At 36.9% G+C, this 19,484-nt stretch overlaps 1 protein-coding gene across 1 annotated transcript in view; it reads left to right on the top strand.

The window, feature by feature from the left end:
- usp45 (ubiquitin specific peptidase 45) overlaps nucleotides 1–19,484 on the top strand; it is a 45,066-nt gene that overhangs the window by 3,592 nt on the left and 21,990 nt on the right. The window contains exons 3-8 of the mRNA XM_088326452.1: nucleotides 2,079–2,248; nucleotides 2,575–2,675; nucleotides 2,905–3,005; nucleotides 12,154–12,302; nucleotides 17,091–17,186; nucleotides 17,364–17,494. Coding sequence (XP_088182578.1) covers nucleotides 2,079–2,248; nucleotides 2,575–2,675; nucleotides 2,905–3,005; nucleotides 12,154–12,302; nucleotides 17,091–17,186; nucleotides 17,364–17,494 — 748 coding nt within the window. The remainder of the gene's footprint in view (nucleotides 1–2,078; nucleotides 2,249–2,574; nucleotides 2,676–2,904; nucleotides 3,006–12,153; nucleotides 12,303–17,090; nucleotides 17,187–17,363; nucleotides 17,495–19,484) is intronic.

Below are 19,484 nucleotides of genomic sequence, written 5' to 3'. Positions count from 1 at the left end.
AAAGCTAAATTCATTTGACAAGAAATTAGCCAAAATTAGCAAGATCCCCAAAATTAGAAGCCTGAGACAGTTAAATCGACCGACCAAAGAATTGATGCACTCCTTTGAGCGAGATATGTTGTGAGGTATTTTCCAATTGTAAAAGTGAAAAAAAAGTCAATGAATCGATGAAAACAATTAATGGTCTTTATTGTCTTTATACAATAGTTTAAAGAAAATTCGAGGGCTTCTCCTTTCAGTCCAAGTAAAACGAATTAACAAATGAAGAATGTGCATGGGCATGAAAAATGGAAAAACACAATATAGCAGTGATAGTTAATGAATAGTTGCTTATTCACTGTGGCAGTTGTACAATACATTGTGCTCATGGATGCTGAAATAGGATTTTATCTCCATGTGTAACACATGACCTTTGAATTTATTGTTACAATTTAAGATATGGATTATATTCACCGTGGATGCTGTTGCAATTACAATACTGTTGTCTCTTTTGCACCAGTTGGTAACATGCATTTGGGTTAATTATAAAGGAAAACAAACCTCTAAAGGAAAAACACCATAAAATTGGTTTACTGCCTTTTCATAGTCGCTTCCCTGAGATAATGACACATGCACACATGGTGCTCTGCTTCCAGATTATAGGGGGAATTCAGCCTGACAGGAAATCTAGGCTTCAAGATACAATTATTTCAAAATTAAATCAATCTGTCTCTACTTGATCATTTTATCAGTCCGATCATTACAATGTTTAATTTCAAACAACATATTTTAACGTGGGCAGCACGGCGGCGCAGTGGTTAGCACGTGTGCAGCACAGTTCTGAGGTCGTGGGAACCTCCTGCGTGGGTTCAAATCCAGCTCCCAGCCTTACTGTGCCGAGTTTGTATGTTCTCCCCGTGCTTGCGTGGGTTTCCTCTGGGCACTCCGGTTTCTTCCCACATTCCAAAGACATGCATTTCAGGTGAATTGGCCGGTCCAAATTGTCCCTAGGTGTGACTGAGCGAGTGAGTTGTCTGTCCCCGTGTGCCCTGCGATTGGCTGGCAACCAGTTCAGGGTGTCCCCTGCCCACTGCCCAATGATTGCTGGGATGGGAGCACCCCTGCGACCCTACCGGGGATAAGCGGTGCAGCTGATGAGATGAGATGAGATATTTTAACGTGAAGAAGATGAATTCACCATGTTATTCAAAAAGAAAGAAGACTATATGGCACACATTGATATGAGCCACACCCATTACTTTTATAAAGGAAAATACATTTTGTTCATAAATAAGCAACACTGGACTTCAAATCGCAAGTTCCTCCTTGTGGTGGGAATCTTTGGGTCCCTCACAAGTTGATTAAAAATTATTATTGAGGGGGTGCTAGAGCCTATCCCAGCTGACTTGGGGCAGTGGGCACGTGAAATCCTAGACTTGTTACTCGCCAAACACAGGGCACGCTGAGACAGACAACAAATCACTCACACTCATTCATAGGAACAATTTTTGACTTGTTAATTGACTTTTTTTGGGCCATGATGAGACATAGTTATAGGTGAGTGCTTGTTTTGTGGATTCAGCAGCGCTATGAAGAATTAATTCAATTACACGGTAGTAAAAACATTTTTTTTCCCTACTTCTGATTGCTCGCAATGTACATCGCACGTACTTGACATAATACTTGCGGGCTTAGCAGCAAGTGTGCTTTGTGATGGTATGATTGCCCTAGTGTGAGTGTGCCTCTAGTTACTGGTGTGGTTCATACGCCTCAGAAATTGGACAAAATGTTCAACATAATTTTACAGATTTGAAGCATATCACCGATGTCTGGTCCAAGGCGTCCACCTCTGAAATAATCTATTTTAACAAGTCCAGAAAATCCATAATTTGTAAGAAATGCAAAATGATTTATATTGCTTCAATAGAAAGATGATTCTAATATTATTAGAGGCTTTAGGGAAACTCCTTTATGTTGTTGTCAAGAAGTTGAAGCGGCAGTCCTGCATGCTTTAGAATGTTTTCTTCAACACAGATAATATAAAGCATTTAGATAATTGAACACAAAGTTAATTTCAATGTTCTGCCTTTCCTGAACAGGGTTGACTTGCCAGCATGTGACCAAAGCAGTGGATATAGGTGCCGTAAAGAAATCAATTTTGTCCAGCTTGTGGTCGGTGTGTTCCGAGTGCCTGAAGGAAAGGACCATGATTAATAATGAGCCAGCAGCATTTCAAGACATCTTAGTTTGCCTCAAATGTGGTTTCCAGGTAAGACTTGATTCAAACACTACCAACAAACTTCGACAATAAATCAGATTATTATGGGTGTGGCTTGCTTTTGCCTTCTTCAGTAAGCAAAATGTATATATAATATATCCTGAATTTGTCAGTTGTAACCCAGTGTCTTAATTGTGTACAACACTTATAAAAGATGATCTGATACACATCCTAATACACAATATGAATCACAATTTGACAATTTGTACTGAAGTAATTAATTTTGTTTGTTTAATCAAAACAATAGTTTTAATCAATTTATTCAAACAAACTATTTCTTTTACCTGTTGCATTTAATATTGTGTTTTTTTTTCTAGGGATGTAACCACTCTGGGATTGGACATTCTGCCAAGCACCACCAAGCTTTCCATCCAGAGTCTCATTGCGTCACCATAAATTTGAGCACTTGGAAAGCCTGGTAAGACACTCGACAAATTCATTCTAAAATGCATAGCATGGATCAAAATGAAATATAAATGGATACATATAGGATTAGTAAAAGTAGTAATATTTTTCATATTTCATTTTTGTGCATTCTTGAAAACATTTTAGTCACACAGGCTAAGTCGGAATAATAAAATTGGTTGTTAATTTTACATTAGTTTAATAAGTCCTTTTCTATTGTCTGGCTACTCTTTTTTTAACAGGTGTTTTGAATGTGATGAAGAACTCTCTACTCACTGCAACAAAAAAGCTTTGTTACAGACTCTGGATTTTTTGCAAAAGCACTCTGTCAAGACAGCATCAGGTAGGGTATTTGCCTTAGGAATTTCACTCTTCTTGTCCTGCAGTTACATCAATGCTAAAGTAATTCAATTTGAACATATTCAAGACACAGACTAAGCATGGCATCAAACATAATAGTTAAAAAAAAAAAATTAACAAAGAAACATAAATTATTAACTGCAGTGAAGCACTAATCAACAAAAAACCTTGAGAACTATTATATTGTCATTGGATTGCATAAACAAGTTTCAAAGCTTTTAATTTATCATTTCCAGTCACTAGGAATGAAAAAAGAAAATGATAAAAAGTGCATCAATGCTGCATATCAAATAGGGAGACAAACACACCCAACTCGACACATACAGAGAATACTAAAAGCAGACAAAATTAAACAAAAACTCTTTCTCGACAAATGAAAGATAAAATAACTGGACCTGTATTTGATTTCAGCGTTAACGCAAAGTAAAAAACAATCTCCCTTTTTGCATGCATTTAAAAACTCAAGATGTAATACGGCTACCTCATAAGTATTTTTTTTTCTTTTTTAAAATAAATTTGATAAATATCTTAATAGATAAGAAAAACTACCTGATAAAAATTAGCTTGTGAAGAAAAATATATCCTGCTATTTGAGTTTTGAGGACTCTGGGGACAAGAGTGACAAAGAAAAAGAAAGCAAATTAATAGCTGTACTTATTTAACTGTTTTATACGTATTATCGTTCTATTTAACATTTGGAGGTCCGGATTAAAACGCCTGACGGGCCGAATGTGGTTTGCGGGCCATAATTTTGAATCATAAATTAACATTTGTTGACCCTTCAATTTGAGGACTCCTACCTCCCTAGTGTTTTGTTTGGAAAAATGCAAATCAATGCACAACTACATGATTTAGATTACGGCTTGCAATGTGCACATTTTTTTTCTAAACCTTACCTATTTTCATGTTTTTATATGCTTGCTTTTTTTTACTTAGTTGTAATTTTTTATTTGAATTTGTGTCTTCATTAATTTATGTTTGCATGCGGGTTGAGGGTAAGTAATTTCATCTGTGCTGGAATTTGTGCGTATAACATATTTGACAATAAATTGGGCAATGACATTGAAATGTTGTCTTACTTAAACAATTAAAATAAATGTTTGATTAAAATAACTACCTTGCACATTTAGACACTTTGTATTGTAAGTAAATTAATGTTTTATGTATTTACTATATCCGGTCTCACTAATTTCGACAAACCACTTCAACATTGCCCATTTACCAGTATTCATAGACTAGCCAGCCATGCACATTGAGACTGGTCTTGAGTCAGTCTCTCAGCCTCAGCTGAGAGTTGCATGAACAGTCACCCACTCTCTCCGTGCATGCCACATGAATGCACACATTAGTGGAATTAAGCGCTCGAGTGATGCTTCCCGGCTGGGTTCCCTGAAGAACGTGAGCAGCTGTCAGGGCTTCACCTCTGCTCTTATCCATTGTCTTTCCTTCTAAATTGCTTGTCTCCTGTTCTTGCTGATGCTCCCACCTATGGGCCTATGCGCAGCACCTGTGGGAGTCACAATGTTGGTTATGTTAGGGAAACTGGATCATTTGTCACAGCTGTAGAGCACTTAACTCTGTTGGGTATTTTCAGAAAGATAATGTGGTGATGAGTTTTTTTTTATATAAAAGTTATTTGTATTATTATTATTTTTAACCATATCACACCTTTGACTTTTCTAAACTGAGATTACCGTACTTTCCGGTCCATAAACCCCACCCCAAATCCCCAAATTTGCAAGAAACTTGAATGTGCTGATATGTGGACAATATTTGAAATCCATTGCCATATTTGTGCAATTATTGATCAGTCGATAGATTTTTATTCACTGACAATAATTGCATAACATTGGATGCAACGAGGATCATACCGGATAGTAATGTTAAAATCACAGATGGATGGTTGTTCACAATTAAGTAAAATTGGATGCAATGAGAATTGGAGTTGTGCGGGGACAGCCCCGGACCAGGGATCGGGAACCCATGGCTCTTTTAATGAATACGTGGTTCGTAGATAAAATGAACCTTGCGCAATATTTGAATATGTTGCCTCATGTAGAGGCGACAGTTGCTCATGCGAAGCCGAGGCGAAACTGGCAATCAAAGGAGTCGGTCTGTTATATTTAGGACACAATTCTAATTACAGTTAAGAGTCATTGTGTCCTACCAATGTGTCCTACCTTGGCATGGTCAAATAAAAGTATCAACAATTTGGTACCATAACTAAAAACTTGTGATGGTGAGTTGAAACCTAATGCTTTATCGTGTGTTCCCTGCATCCCTCGTGGCCTATTGGATAGACAACTCCGCGATCTGGGTTCTATTCCCGTTGTATCCAATCTTATGCAATTTTGATCAACGATATATTCCAAATGATCAATACATTCACAAGTAACCCCTCCTAGCACCTTATGATCTTGCGTGCATTATGTATGAGGAAACAGTCAAGCAGCAAGGTAGTGACTTTTTAGTCAACTAAGTGAACAAAACAAAAAAAAAAAATGATCAGCGCTACTCATAGATTGTGTGAGCCACTTAGTGGAGCTTTTGTGTGTGTGACTTTTTCATCTCATATACAACGCCGGTCCATATCTGGTAAGTAACGAGTAAAATACCTTATAATAGCAGCAAGTTAAATGGACGAAAATAGTGGCTCAGTTGAAAGTTTTATATTTACAGTAGCTTTGGTCACACATAAGTTAAACTGCAGAATAATTGACTTTCCTTGGCTTGCACTAACTTTTATTACATTGTTAGTGTTTGTGGGATCAATAATAATAATAATAATGAATAAATCAATAATAGTTATTGTTAACAATATGATAATGTACAGGTATTATTACATATATAAAATAGACATTAACAATAATGTTAAAAATTTTATCATTATATTAATATTATTATAAAAGATCTACTAGCTAGCCCCAGTAGTAGTCTATTGAAGGAATTGGGAGCAAACGCAAATCCTCCACACTTATCCTACTTACTAAATAAATCGGAATATAGTAAATCTAAACCAGATAGCCGCAATGAGGTACCAGATATGAAATGGGCATCACAGACGCAGGCATTCCGAATGATGTCCTCGATCCAGTCAGTTCTTTTAATGGCTTGCAGCCACAGGCTCCTATGGTGCTTTTGAAAATGCCTGTTTCCTTTGGGAATTGGCAAAAATTTGTGTTCCTTAAAACTGTGATCTGTGCACCCGTACACACAACAGCTGGGCTTGTTGTTTTTGTAGATTGTGACCCTAAAAACTCAGCATACAAATCTCCTCTCGCTCTATCTATACTAATTCTCCTATTCCCACTATTTTGGATCAATAATGCGCTTGCATGCTGTGGTGATCCCGCTCTCAGGTGACTATGATATATGTATAAAAATAGAATTTAATTGTCTTGGTAATTTGAAGGCACCAAGAAACATCAAAATAGTTGCAAATAGGAAATACATGTGTAATCTTGGATTCTAAGATAGATAGATAGATAAATAGATGGATGGATACTTTATACTTAGTTTTTTTAAATATAGTTAGTATTCCGAAATTATATAAATGGAGGGTATCTAGTCTCTGAATTGATATCCATAGATTTTGACAATTAAATTAGGTAAATTAGCCTAGCCACTCTTTTGACTCTATAAATTACCTGTCACCCTTCCTACCACACAAGTGTCCCGCACTAGCTGGCCAAATGGCTATAGAAATAGACGTCCATTATTGTACAAAATAGACTGTTGTTGTCATTTGAGGAGCTTGTAAAATTGCCATTTGAGTCTGAAGGCCAGGTTTTTTAGAGAACAATGTTGTTGTGCTTCTCCTATGCTCCCCAAATCACAAAGGATCCCTAGCACGGATGTTTTTCAGAATCCACCGTAAATTGTTACAACAGCTCATTGAAGACTAAAAGTCGATTAACCATGCTCTCTCACTATCAAGGTCTTTGGCTCGAGTACCAGAGTCCCACTAAAAGAACGGTTTACTTCAGGGAGCGAGTTTCTGTGCCCTCAAATGCAGCTGGGCTGTCTTTGTGAAACAAATAAAAAGGTTTTAAAGAGCCATAAGAATATTTTCCACGATCATTTTTTAGCCCTTCTGGTTTTATTTTGGTCTTTCAACTACCGAAGAAACACTGTTTTCCCAATTATGTTAATGTTACTTAATATTATCCATAGACAGTACTTGGTCCATCTTAATAAGGAAGGTACACATATGTTACATTTTTTTAAATGTTAGCTACCCCAAAATATATCCTTACTGTCATATTTGCTTAGCTTATTTTGTCTTTTAACCCATTTAAATAAATGTCACCCTTCAGAAAACAAACTCCACTGCTTTTCTATGGAAGGTGTGAGCAAAGATTTTTAATCTGGAGCCGCATTTTATCCAAAAAAAATTGCAAGAAGCATCTAGAGAGGTCATTTTTTTATACCATCCTCACTGCTATTTTGAAAATATGTAGCAACATTTTTGGACCCACCAAAGGACACCGGGAGAAGAGTGACACCAAATCATCCATCCATCCATTATCTGCACCGCTTATCCTCAGTAAGGTCGCAGTGTTGCTGCAGCCCATCCCAGCTATCTCCGGTCAGTGGGCAGGGGACACCCTGAACTGGTTGCCAGCCAGTCGCAGGACACACAGGGACAGACAATTCGATCGCCCATTCACACCTAGGGACAATTTGGACCTGCCAATTAACCTGACATGCATGTTTTTAGAATGTGGGGGGAAAACAGACTGCCCGGAGGAAACCCCCGCAAGCAGAGGGAGAACATGCAAACTCCACTCAGGAGGTCCGATCTCATGACCTCAGAACTGTGCCGCACACGCGCTAACCACTGCGCCGCTGTGCTGCTCGACACCAAATCAATAAATCTTTATTAGTGATACTTTTTTGACAATTTTATATAGAATAATTCTATTTTCAACATTGTCTTTTGGTTGGCTGGATTAAAATGCTTGGCGGGCCATATTATTGCTCATAAATTGTCGTTTGCCCACCCCTGGTCTAAAGAGCAACTCTGGTTTCAGTGCTTTTTAGCACTCGTTTTAGGTTCCGCCACACATAACATCGAGTGGTCAAATAATACACACTGTCCCTTTAAGCAACTTAGGCAGAAGTTATGATTGCTAACTTAAAGTTAAAACTGATTTAGAATGAATTATTTTTGTCTGAACATTTATCAAAGGTAATGTATTTTAATCAATACATTTAAAAATACTTTTTAGAGATGGGGCCATAGCTTGGTTATTTTTTCAAAATTGATAAACGTCCAGACGGATGGATAAAAATTAATATTGTTTTTGGGCAGTATCAACCAGCCCTGAGGTATACTGTTTTTGTTGGATGAAATAGCTGCAGGGCCAACTTAAATGCAAATCATTGAAATATATTTTTTGTCATACGAGTGCCAAGTAGTAATGGTTAAACTGAGTTATTTGTTGCCTGAAAAGTGCTATACAAATACATTTTGATTGATTGACTTGTTTGACAGAAAACTTCGACCAAAAGTTTCAACTCATAAGATAAAATGGACCTGAAACTGTGGTATTTGCTTACTTAAAGAGTAGACGGGTCAGTGGCCAGCAAAATGCGTGGTCCCTGGTGGTTTTTTCATGGAGGTAATCAAGGGTGATCCTGTCTTAATTTTTACCACTGCACATGAAAGTAGGCCAGTGTGTGCAATGTGCACCAATGCACTCTACATGTGAGGCTGTGATACACTTCCCCTACCAATTCACAAAATCCAATGTCAACATGATTCTCTCTAAATTTCATATCATTTCTTATTTATTACATTTGGTGTTTGCAAAATCACACTGCATAGCCTGCATTTGACCAAGAACAACTGAATATATTGGCATGTGTATGTAACTGTAAGTAAAATGCCACTAAGCTAGCCTGGCCTCAGATGGCAAGTACGCAAGCTTTTTATGCCCTGTAGTCACAACAAATTAGCGAATTAATAAGACATTTGGTGTTGCTCGTCTTTCCTCATGACTGCTTGCTCTGCATGAAAGGAGCTGCCTCTGCTCTGCTTCTCCGTAAGCAAATATGGAACCGTAAACCTGACTGGCCTAACTATAAGAGTGTCATGTTTACAAGTGGAGCTAGGCAATAAATTGAATTAATCAGATTATTTTATAATTTTAATTTTCTACTCTTTGACCATTTGCTTCATCATGAAATTGGGGTCGGCGTTTAAAAGTTAAATTTGGAATTGTTTTAAATATTTTTTGTTATAAAATTTAGTTGAATCAAGTGTAATTTGCCTTGACAAGTTACTTGTTAATTGTGGCATGTAAGCAGGTTAGCCACGATTTCCGAGTAGCAGTTTTTTTGCAGTGAAATACAAGGGCTTATTTTGCATTAAAACTGATTTCAAATAATTCTCTTCTCATTAAATAAATTGAATTATATTCAAAGGGACATTGTCTATTATTTAACATAGTAAAAAAAACCTGTGTTGATTAAAAAAAAAACTATCGATTGGAATAATAAGTAAAGATACATGAACTAAGCATATAAAAGTGGATTATTTTCAATATAATTGTTGGTTAAGAAATTTGTATTTACTTTATTTTACATGTCATGAGGCTCACCTAGAGGCATGAATGACTGCCATTTTGCTGCTATGGGTAACTTAAAAAAAATTTAAGGGCAAAGAAATTAAGAGAAAAATGGCGCAGCTTGGTCCCTATAAATCTCAATAGTATGTAATCTTCCGTGTGCTCTAAATCACTCGTTTTTGGTTGTGTTAAACGATGCAGTAACAATTAACTTTAGATTTAACACATCATTGAGCTATTATTTTCTCCCTTGTACAATTCTTTCAAACCAATGTGGCCTGCAACTCAAAAAGTTTGCAGGCCGCTGGTGTAAGCAATAGTTGTCATTCTTTGGGTATGTCTTGTGTGATTAAGCATGGAGTGCAGGAGGTGTTGGTGTACATGGGTGCATGTGGATGCGCCCGAGCGCCGAGGTGCTTTCTTCCACCCAGGGGAAAGGCTCCACTATGTTACTGTTGCTCATACTCGTTGGCTGTGCAATAAGGGCCAGGTGGTGGTGCTTAGTGAGGCACAGTCAAGCGTGGACATGGCGCATGCTGACATTTGCCCTCGTTGATTGCTGCAGGGAGAGGAAAAATCTGCTTTTCCATATGCTTGTGCTCATTGCAACACTTCCCTCCACCCACTACACCCCTCAACTGTCCTCTACTGCTCCCTGACCCTCCCCACCATCACCCAGTCCTAACCAGATGGCTCTGTGAACATTGTTTACCTTGGGTTACGGTCCCAGATGCAGAGTGTGTCCATAGGCATCCACATTCCGCCCAGAGTCTCCTCGTCCCTCTCCTCCCTCTTAGCTAGTGCCAGTCGCATCTCTGGCTTTAGTTCCATTGGGGATGTTTAGTGTGTCCTGACACTACATATGCGTTTTATCTATCGTCCAATCCTTACTTAAATTTAATCTTTGTTTATATTTCCGGTGACAACTACAGTGTGCTGCATTTTTCTATCTAAAGCTTCCGATTCGAAACTTTGACATATGGTGCTCCCTTATGGCTTCATTGGAATAGCTAAAAACTCCAGATGTTGTCAGCTAAAAACTCCAGATGTTGCCAGCATTGTAGGCCAGATGTGTTTTACTAAAACCGACAACAGTTTCAACAAACTAAGCTCCGGAGGTCGGCCTTGAAAGTCCGTTATTTGTTAACTTGGGTTTTCTAAAAAACAACAACAAACAAAAAAACACCAGATCGTGAATTGTGAGTGGATTTTTTTGGCATGCACAGAAAAAGTAATCCACGACTTATTAATAGAAGGAAACGATGAAATATTTGCACAAAATTCAATACCTATTGTGTGATGTTATTGAGACCATTACTGCAAAACGACGCTATTTAAAAAAAAAAATCTCTGCTTTTTTGAAGTTGTGCCGTTTATCCAAGACGTGTTGGGTTACATTCTAGTTTTCAATGCACTGTTATTTTACTGTATTCATTTGAAATGAACTATAGTCTTGCAATTTCATGGAAAATAAACCCAATGTATTTGTTTATAACAGTATGTTGTGTGTTCCCACACTAGTCTAAATAGATTATTGATTAAATTTATGTTCAGTTTTTTTACTCAACATTTGGTGATTACAATTTATCAATTGTTTGTCTATTGAAAATCACTCCCCTTGTTGCTTAAAGCATTGGCAATAATCAATCACACCTCTGCTTTAGAAAGCAGGTAAGCAATTGATGTTTGCCTGAGCCCTAAGGAAATTATGGACTTTTTCAATCAACACCAAGAAGTAAAAAAACTATCACCTAGAACAGATAAAAGCGGTTGGATATCCCCTTTTTACTCATATTCGGCAAATGTAATACAATTTCAAACCCTGTTTAGACTATAAGGCTTTTATAATAAATAGTTCTGGCTTCTCTTCCGTTTTTAAACAGAAAATATTCACTGACACCTAGACAATCAGAGACCTGTTCCTAAATTGTTTTGGATAAAGATCTTCGTATTATCTAATAATTCAGGGAAGAACATTGAAGACATTGGTTTGTCTGTTTGTATTTTCATTAACTTTAACCCTACAATATGGAGACATGTTTTAATTTCATCCCAATATGATGTGCATTATTAGATGTTGGTTTAGACTTCAGTTAATTTCATTGTGAAAGAATAAGTTTAAAACAATATTCGTGATTAAATTATGACGTCCTATGTATTTTTTTTCTGATTGATCTTGGGGATTATGAATATTATAAATTGTTCAGAAATTATGCTATAGATATCCTGTTTACAATGAACACGAATTATGTTTTATTCACCCAATCTTTGAATATAAAATCGATACTGTTTGTGGTATTTAGAAATAATATTTAAGTCCTTGCTGTGTTTCAATCAACCAACCCATACTGCTTAAGCAAATTAACCACTGTTCACGTGCTTGCATTAAAAAATTAGCCAAACGTCTATTTCAGGTTATACACCAACTTCCTGTTCTAAGAGTGTGCATACATTCTTGTTTCTGAATTTGTTTTTAATGTCGAAGCTCAGGTTAAGCAATAAACTGTATTACTATTTTATGGATATAATTGTTGTGTGTGTGTTCTAATTTTCGAGCAGCATCTCCTAAGATCAAAACATTGAGAGAAGAAACACCTGACTATACTGATTTCTCAAAAAGCAAAACCTCAATCATCAACAGTGCTTCGGTTCCTGTCAAAGGCATCAACAATCTTGGCAACACCTGCTTCTTTAATGCTGTGATGCAGGTTAGTACTGTTCTTAATTTGTTGTGCAAAAAACTAATTTAGATGATTTATGCATAATATTTCCAATACTAATATGAAATATTGACAATGTTAAAAATTATAAAACGAGCTTTTGAATTTCATACCCTCTGACCAGAGAGAATCACCTTCTTTCTCGCTTTCCACTAGGCTTATTTTATGTGTGTATAAAAATAGTAAATTTCTTAACATTGCATATATGGTTACCATATTTATTCTTGCAAAATACACACTCATGTATTACGGGCACCCCTAATTTAAAAAATCTGTATCAAATCACTTTTTCTCAGCTCAAAGTTTGTGGTTGGATGCAACAGGAATCAAAGCCGGGTTGCGGTGGTCCGAGCACCAATTTGTAACTACTGGACCATCAGTAATACAGATTAAATCCGAAAATGCATTGGATTTTATCTCATTATCACACTATTTAGTTATCTCTTCAACATTCTGAGGGTCCCACTGCGAGCTGTCGGACTGTTGAGAAGCAAATACGTGTCTGAACAATGTGACCAGTCACTGAAATACGTCATGCCACATATGATTGGAAAGCTTAAACTCTTGGGATCCAAGATATGTACTCATCAAAGAAGCATGACGATCAGTCTGAAACAAGATACCCAAAAACTATAAATCTGGCATAGCTCACCAAAAACGTCGCTTTGCACCCATAAAATTCATGAGTAGTATGAAATGAAATGAAATTATCTGCATTTATATAGCGCTTTTCAAGTCAATGAAGACTTCCCAAAGCGCTTCACAATGTGCTTCACGTTTACCCATTCACTCACACTCACACACCAATAGCAGCCATGCAAGGTTGCCAACCTGCTTATTGGGGGCATTAGGGGTTCAGTGTCTTACCCAAGGACACTTCGACATGTAACACGGAGGAGCCGGGATTCGAACCTGCGATCTCTTGATCCCATGACTAGCGCTCTAGGTCCTGAGCTAATGAGCTCGTACGCAACCATGGCCTCCTTACAGCTGCAGTGTCAAATGAATCCAACCATGTACAATATTTCCACCAAAACACACGATAATGTTGTTGGTCTTCTGTTTAGCCCCCTAATTCTTAATTTTTCTATAGGCCATTGGCATCTGAACTTGTGATTGACATCTTTTTCAGCCAATTGCAGGCTTTGTTTTACAGCCCACAACCCGCATTGGCCTAGACAGTCTTGTATTGCTGTAAAGGACCCACCTTCTTTACCTCCAAATAACTTTAGCCAATAGTGACTGATTCAAATAATAATTAACACATCAGTTAGCCAATTAAATTTTGAATACATCGATATTTAGATGTCCCTATTGTATTCAAATTAGACCCTGGAATAAGTGTGCGTAACCCCACTAGTGATTCATTTGTACGCACTATTTCTACGGGCAAGTTTCCACAATCATTGATTGACTTCTGGAAAGAGATTTTAAACATTTTAAACTCTTTAACAATGTCTAAAAAATTGGCCAAAGTAAAATACACATTTGCAAAGATATGTGTTGAAAACTGGTTGTTTCTAAATAGCCACTTTTGGAAAAGATGCCTAAACCTACCCTTTGAAAAATGTGTAAAATACTATTGCTATTGTCTAACTTGTTTTCTAGCTAAAATGTCCATACTTCACTCATTTGCAGGCATTTAGTTGCGAGAAAAAAATTCAGGCGATAATAACCACCTCGTTTTATGTGTTCCAACTCAGGATCCTCGATGTTAGTAGCACTTGCAGTGATTATTTTAGTTTGGGACAAAACCTCGGAGTCTCACATTTCAAAAGAGACCCAAACAGTCCATTTTCAAGAACAGCATTCAGTTAAGTTTGGGTGCATTTTAGATTGGGATTTTAGAGATTGTAGTCCAATTACAGGAACTTTAAGGGGTTAAATTCTCATTTTCAGAGACGCATGTTCATTTCATTTTGCATATCACATGATACAATGACAATAAATTCTATTCTATTCCAAGCATTGTAGGTGACAAATTCATCACCAGAAGCACCAAAGGGTTGTTTCTGTCTTGGTGCTCTTTTTCCGTTTATTTATACAGTATCTTTCAGGACGACTTTGTCTATTACCTTACATTCATCTCTGGTGCCGTGACTAAAAATAATGTTGTGATTAGATAAAACCTAATGGCTTATATATACGTCATCTATATCACTGGTGGTTTAGTGGTTAGGATTCGGCACTCTCACAGCCACGACCTCGGTTTGATTTCCTTTGCATCTAGTGTTTTGTGATCGTGGTCAGCGATACACTTAAACCTCGTGTATAACGCACACCCATTTATTGAGTTATTTTTGAATGTGAAAAATGTGCATTATACTCGAATGAATATGGTACGTTAGCAAAAAAATACAAATTCCCTTTTTGAATAACTTAATTTGTTTATATTGTAATCCTTCTGCAATGAGTGTGTCACTGCCACCTGCTGCTGTGGATGTGCCATAGCCTAGTGCAGTAAAAAGCACTTGCCCATCCAAGAAATAAATGGAAAGGAGTAAAACCCCATTTATTCGGGTCACACTTGCCTCCCCTGGCATCACATTGCAAAGACCGAATGCCACATGAGTCGGGCTGTTTTTCCTGAGGGACACACTCAAGCCGTCATGCTCCACGCCTCCTGGGTCCTGCTTAGAGGAAGCCAAGCGAAAAGAGGAAAAAAAGCCCTCAGTAGCATTGCAACTGTGTATTATTTTATTTCTGGGATTTTCTGATTAATCCAAATGTGTGACCAGTGTTTAAAATGACCTTTCACCCTTTGATTTTCATTTTAACTGGCAGCTCTGCACATCATTTTGGCAGTTGAGTTTTGTTTGGTAAGACTATCAGGCAAAGGGGGAAAAGTGTTTTTTTTTCTGATATTGAAAAACTGCTTGGAGAGTATATTTCTGGCCCTCTTTTTCCCTTGACGTGATTTCTAGATAGGCCTTCACAATACTGGATGTGTAACCATCCACAAACCCTGACAATGAGTTTGTCTGTAAACAGACTTCACTTTGAAACATATGCAATGCAAACTTGGACATGTTTACCTGCCCACAGATGAGTGGCTTTCAGTTGGTACAGAGCATGATCACAATTCAATTCGAACATAGAGCTCCCCTGTCTCTCTCTAGTTGTGTCATGGTCACTGCAAACTGACATGCCTCTTTCACAATAAACCTGTTTTTTCCGCCATTTTGTTAATCACCCCTAGGACCTTCCTCTATGATTGAAATTCGAGTGGGTGCGAATGCTATTCCCTCTTTCTTTCACACTCTTTTTCTTTTGTATTGTCTCCTTGAAAACTGCAATCTTTTGGGTGAAAACATGTAATTGTTAGAGGATGAGCTGTGTCCGCATGCACAATGCCAGCTCCATTGTGCCATTTTCCATAGCAACTGTCTTCATTGCGAAGATGTGACCAAACAAATCTATTGAAAGCAAAGGAATACTTCGCTCTCTTATGGGACGCCGACTACTCCTAACCAAGACTCTTCCTTCATTTTAAAGCAACACACGAGAAATTGACTCAATTGTTCTAAAATTGTATTACATTTAGGATGGCCATTTTAAAGAAATGTTTGTATTGCAATTATGTATATCTTAAATGTACCATCAGTTGTAAGTAAAAAAAATAATGATTAATATGTAGACGTTTCCACATTTAACACAAGCAAAAGCTTATTTTATCCATGTCACTCACCATGATCAATAAATTACCATGTCTGTTTGCTCCCTGTATGTTATTGCTGCGTATGGTATTTTTAGAAGTTGTGCTCACTAACTTCTTGCTACTGCTTACCAGAAGCATATATTTAGACTATAAATGCATGGATACATATTTAGAATCGTTGCCGTGAAAAAAATAAAGCCAATGGGAAGCTCTCAGAAAAATCAACCAATACACATGAGGCGAGTTTGCCGCAGTTAGCGCATATCATGTATTTCTATTACAAGTCCAACATTTTTTGCAGCACTGACAAAGACAAAAGAAAAATCTTCCGGATAAAGAAAAAGACCGAGCATTGTATTGCACAGAAGCAGTTGCACCATTTGATTGGGTATACTTGCGTGAGTAATCCAAAAATGAAAAGACTAACCCAACTATTTCAATTGGACTACTTGCAGTCAGACCAAGACCATAAGCGTATTTTTGTGCTAGTGTACATGGTTTTACCTAACGTAAGCACTGGAAATAGTACCGATTGATTCCAACCATAGAAGTAATTCCTCACCAACAGTGAGCAGCACTCACGTTTTCACAATGGATTACTGTTACAAGGCATTTGTGAGTAAAGAAATGTCATTCCCTCTTTCAACTTTTGACATTAAATAAAAATGATTAAAATGATGTTACCCCAATCAACCAGGTACCATGTTTATTTCCTCCTTTCTTCAAAAGTGTTTTCCATTGCTTTATTTGTGTTTTTATAAGTTGTGCAATAACCCAACCATTTAAATCATACAAACTATGACCACAATTGGATTTCAGTGCCCATTACATGGTTTTACATAATGAGAAGACGGTCTGATTTCAATCAGGTGCTGAGAAAAATAGTCAGTGAGAGGTTTTTGTTATCCATACAGCGTGTGTGGCATACAGACAGGAAAAGCACAACTGTCTTAAATTTAACTGTCTTTAATTTGTGGAGGCCGTCAAAATGACTGATTTTGTTCTTATATACTGACTGATTTAATTGATTTATCAAATATTGCAGCATGCCTTTGTACCGTATTGGATGGAAATAATCATGCAATATAAACAAATTCAAAATATCTTTCTATTTGCAGAATTTATCTCAAACACATATGCTCATTGACCTCATCCAACAAGTGAAAGAGAAAGGTGATAAACTAAGGATTTGCCCTCCAGAAGAGACTAATCTGGTAATGCTTTTTCTTAACTTTAGGATTTGTCTTTAAAAAATTAATCGGGAAATTACTAAAAATGTTTTTGTTTGTTTTAGACTTGCCACAAAAAAATAAATATTTTAAAGACTTTGTTATGCCATAATTGCAAAAATATTGTTATAATGTTCTTTATTCATTTTTCATTTTCTGCAGGCCCCTTTACTAGTAATGCTGCCCAGTCCAGAGCCATTGACAGCAGCAATGATCCTTTTCTTCCAGAATATGAAAGAACCAGGAAAGAGTCCAATTAACCCCAAAATCCTCTTTAATCAGCTCTGCCAAAAGTAAGGCACTCTTATTTTACCATTTTCTAAATAAATGTAAATGCTTTTATTTGTTTTGAAGAGAATTACATTTTTTGGCAATGTACTTAAAAGGAAGTAGAAGGGTTGCTGAGGATTGCTGGGCATACAGTAGTTTAACAAGTGTAATGGCCTCGGTGACATGCAAAAATTATTTTGGCCCATGGGATGTATTGTTGGATGGCCTCATACCATTGCGTGCATAATATTATTCATAAAAAGGATGAATATGTGTCATAAAATTAGTGACTAATCATGACTTAGACTTCTATGCTTTTTTTCCTGATGTTACTTTCAACCGAACACAAAGTGGTGTGCTTGACTGCCACCATTGAGTTAATGTTAATGTTGTCTGTATCAGTTGCAAAGCCAGAACTTGTTTGGCCCAGGAAAATCTGAATGGACCGAAATGTATTTCCTAATAGGCTCATATTTTATCCTTTTACCTTGGTTAACTTTGAATGCTGATGATCTTTCGTCGCAAGCTCACCACGTGAAACATACATTTTATTTTTATTTGCATGTGTTAAGCCATTGTTGCAGTATTCTCTTGAAGAAAATGACATCCACCATGTATTTTCTCATCCAAGTCACTATGTGTGCAGGCCATTGGGTATTCGCAAACTAATCCATACATTTTAGCAAAGATTTTTTGGAGTTTAAGAATCACTGTTAGCCACTGCCTCTGAATAACACAATACGGTTATGAATTTATCCAAATGGTTTTGGTTATGAAACCATGTTTATAAAACCTTCTTACTTTGTCCCATATTGTTCAATAATAACTTTAAAGTCAGGTTATTTTAAAAAAAACAACATTTTTAGGTCCAGACTCCATCATATATTTGACCCGTAATGGACTCCCAAGATCTTGTATTTTACAGTTGCAGCTTTCGTGAATGCATGTGAGTACGTATGCGCCAACAGTTACATCGATTGAGATTGAAACTCAATGTTTCATTGAAACTGGGAAAAATAATAATAATAATAATAATAATTTCCTTGTATTGTCATTCTGTGTAACAATGTACACAGAACGAAATGTCGATTGCACCTGACCCGTTGTAGCGAGCCGATGCAGCCGCAGCCAACAGAGGGCGCCGCCGACCACTTTTTAAGTCTTAGGAATGACTCGGCCGGGGCGCGAACCACCGACCTCCCAGTCTCAAAGCGGGCGAAAAAGTGGAAATGGTGTGATTCCCACTCGTGTGGGTGCATGTGAGTGAAGTGCATTAGCAAAATCTATTCACAATGGTGCCACTTTAGTGTTTCCCACGGAATTTTGTGAAACACCTTTGGGTGGGAACAGTCTTGGGTGGGTCCGGCGGCGTCCGGGACCATGCCCTCCTCATTGGATTTTTTTTTTCACATAGAAAAATTGTTATGTGGCTTACATATTTTGAAATGATTAAAAAACGTATAGAATATAGGGAAACAGTATAAGTTTTACAGGACTGTTATAATAAAGCACAACCTATTAGTGATAAGAATTACGGTTCTTTTTAGAGAGCTCCCAAACCGCTCTTGAGTTTTTGTTAATGCTTTACTACTAATAATAATGTAACATTATGCACGAATTGAATGAATGAAACATGTGTTATACTTTTATACTAGCCTTTATTTTTTCACCCTACAGAGAACTTTTAACCAAATTAAACTTTTTTTATACTAAGCGAATTTGAAGTCAAGCCACATTGAATCCCTGAAAATCTAACTACAAAGTAAAATAAAAATATGAAATATTAACTCTTCAGTGCTATAATAAAACATCCAAATACAATATTTTTTTAACTATTTACGATTTCACTTTTCACCAATGTTGACTGAAACCACTAAAAGAACGCAAAAATACTAACTCAAATTTGTCTAACAAAAACAAAAATTGCATAAGCCTTTACTGAAAATTGGCATTTAGAAACTCAAAGTTCTAAGCTTTAATGGACTAGTTCAGATTCTTCTGTCTGTGATGGAC

The sequence above is a fragment of the Urocampus carinirostris genome, chromosome 2, assembly GCF_059441175.1.
Source record: "Urocampus carinirostris isolate Australia breed hairy pipefish chromosome 2, RoL_Ucar_1.0, whole genome shotgun sequence".
Classification (NCBI taxonomy): domain Eukaryota; kingdom Metazoa; phylum Chordata; class Actinopteri; order Syngnathiformes; family Syngnathidae; genus Urocampus; species Urocampus carinirostris.
The sequence above is the reverse complement of the archived record's forward strand: the minus strand, read 5'-3'. Positions and strand labels throughout refer to the sequence as shown.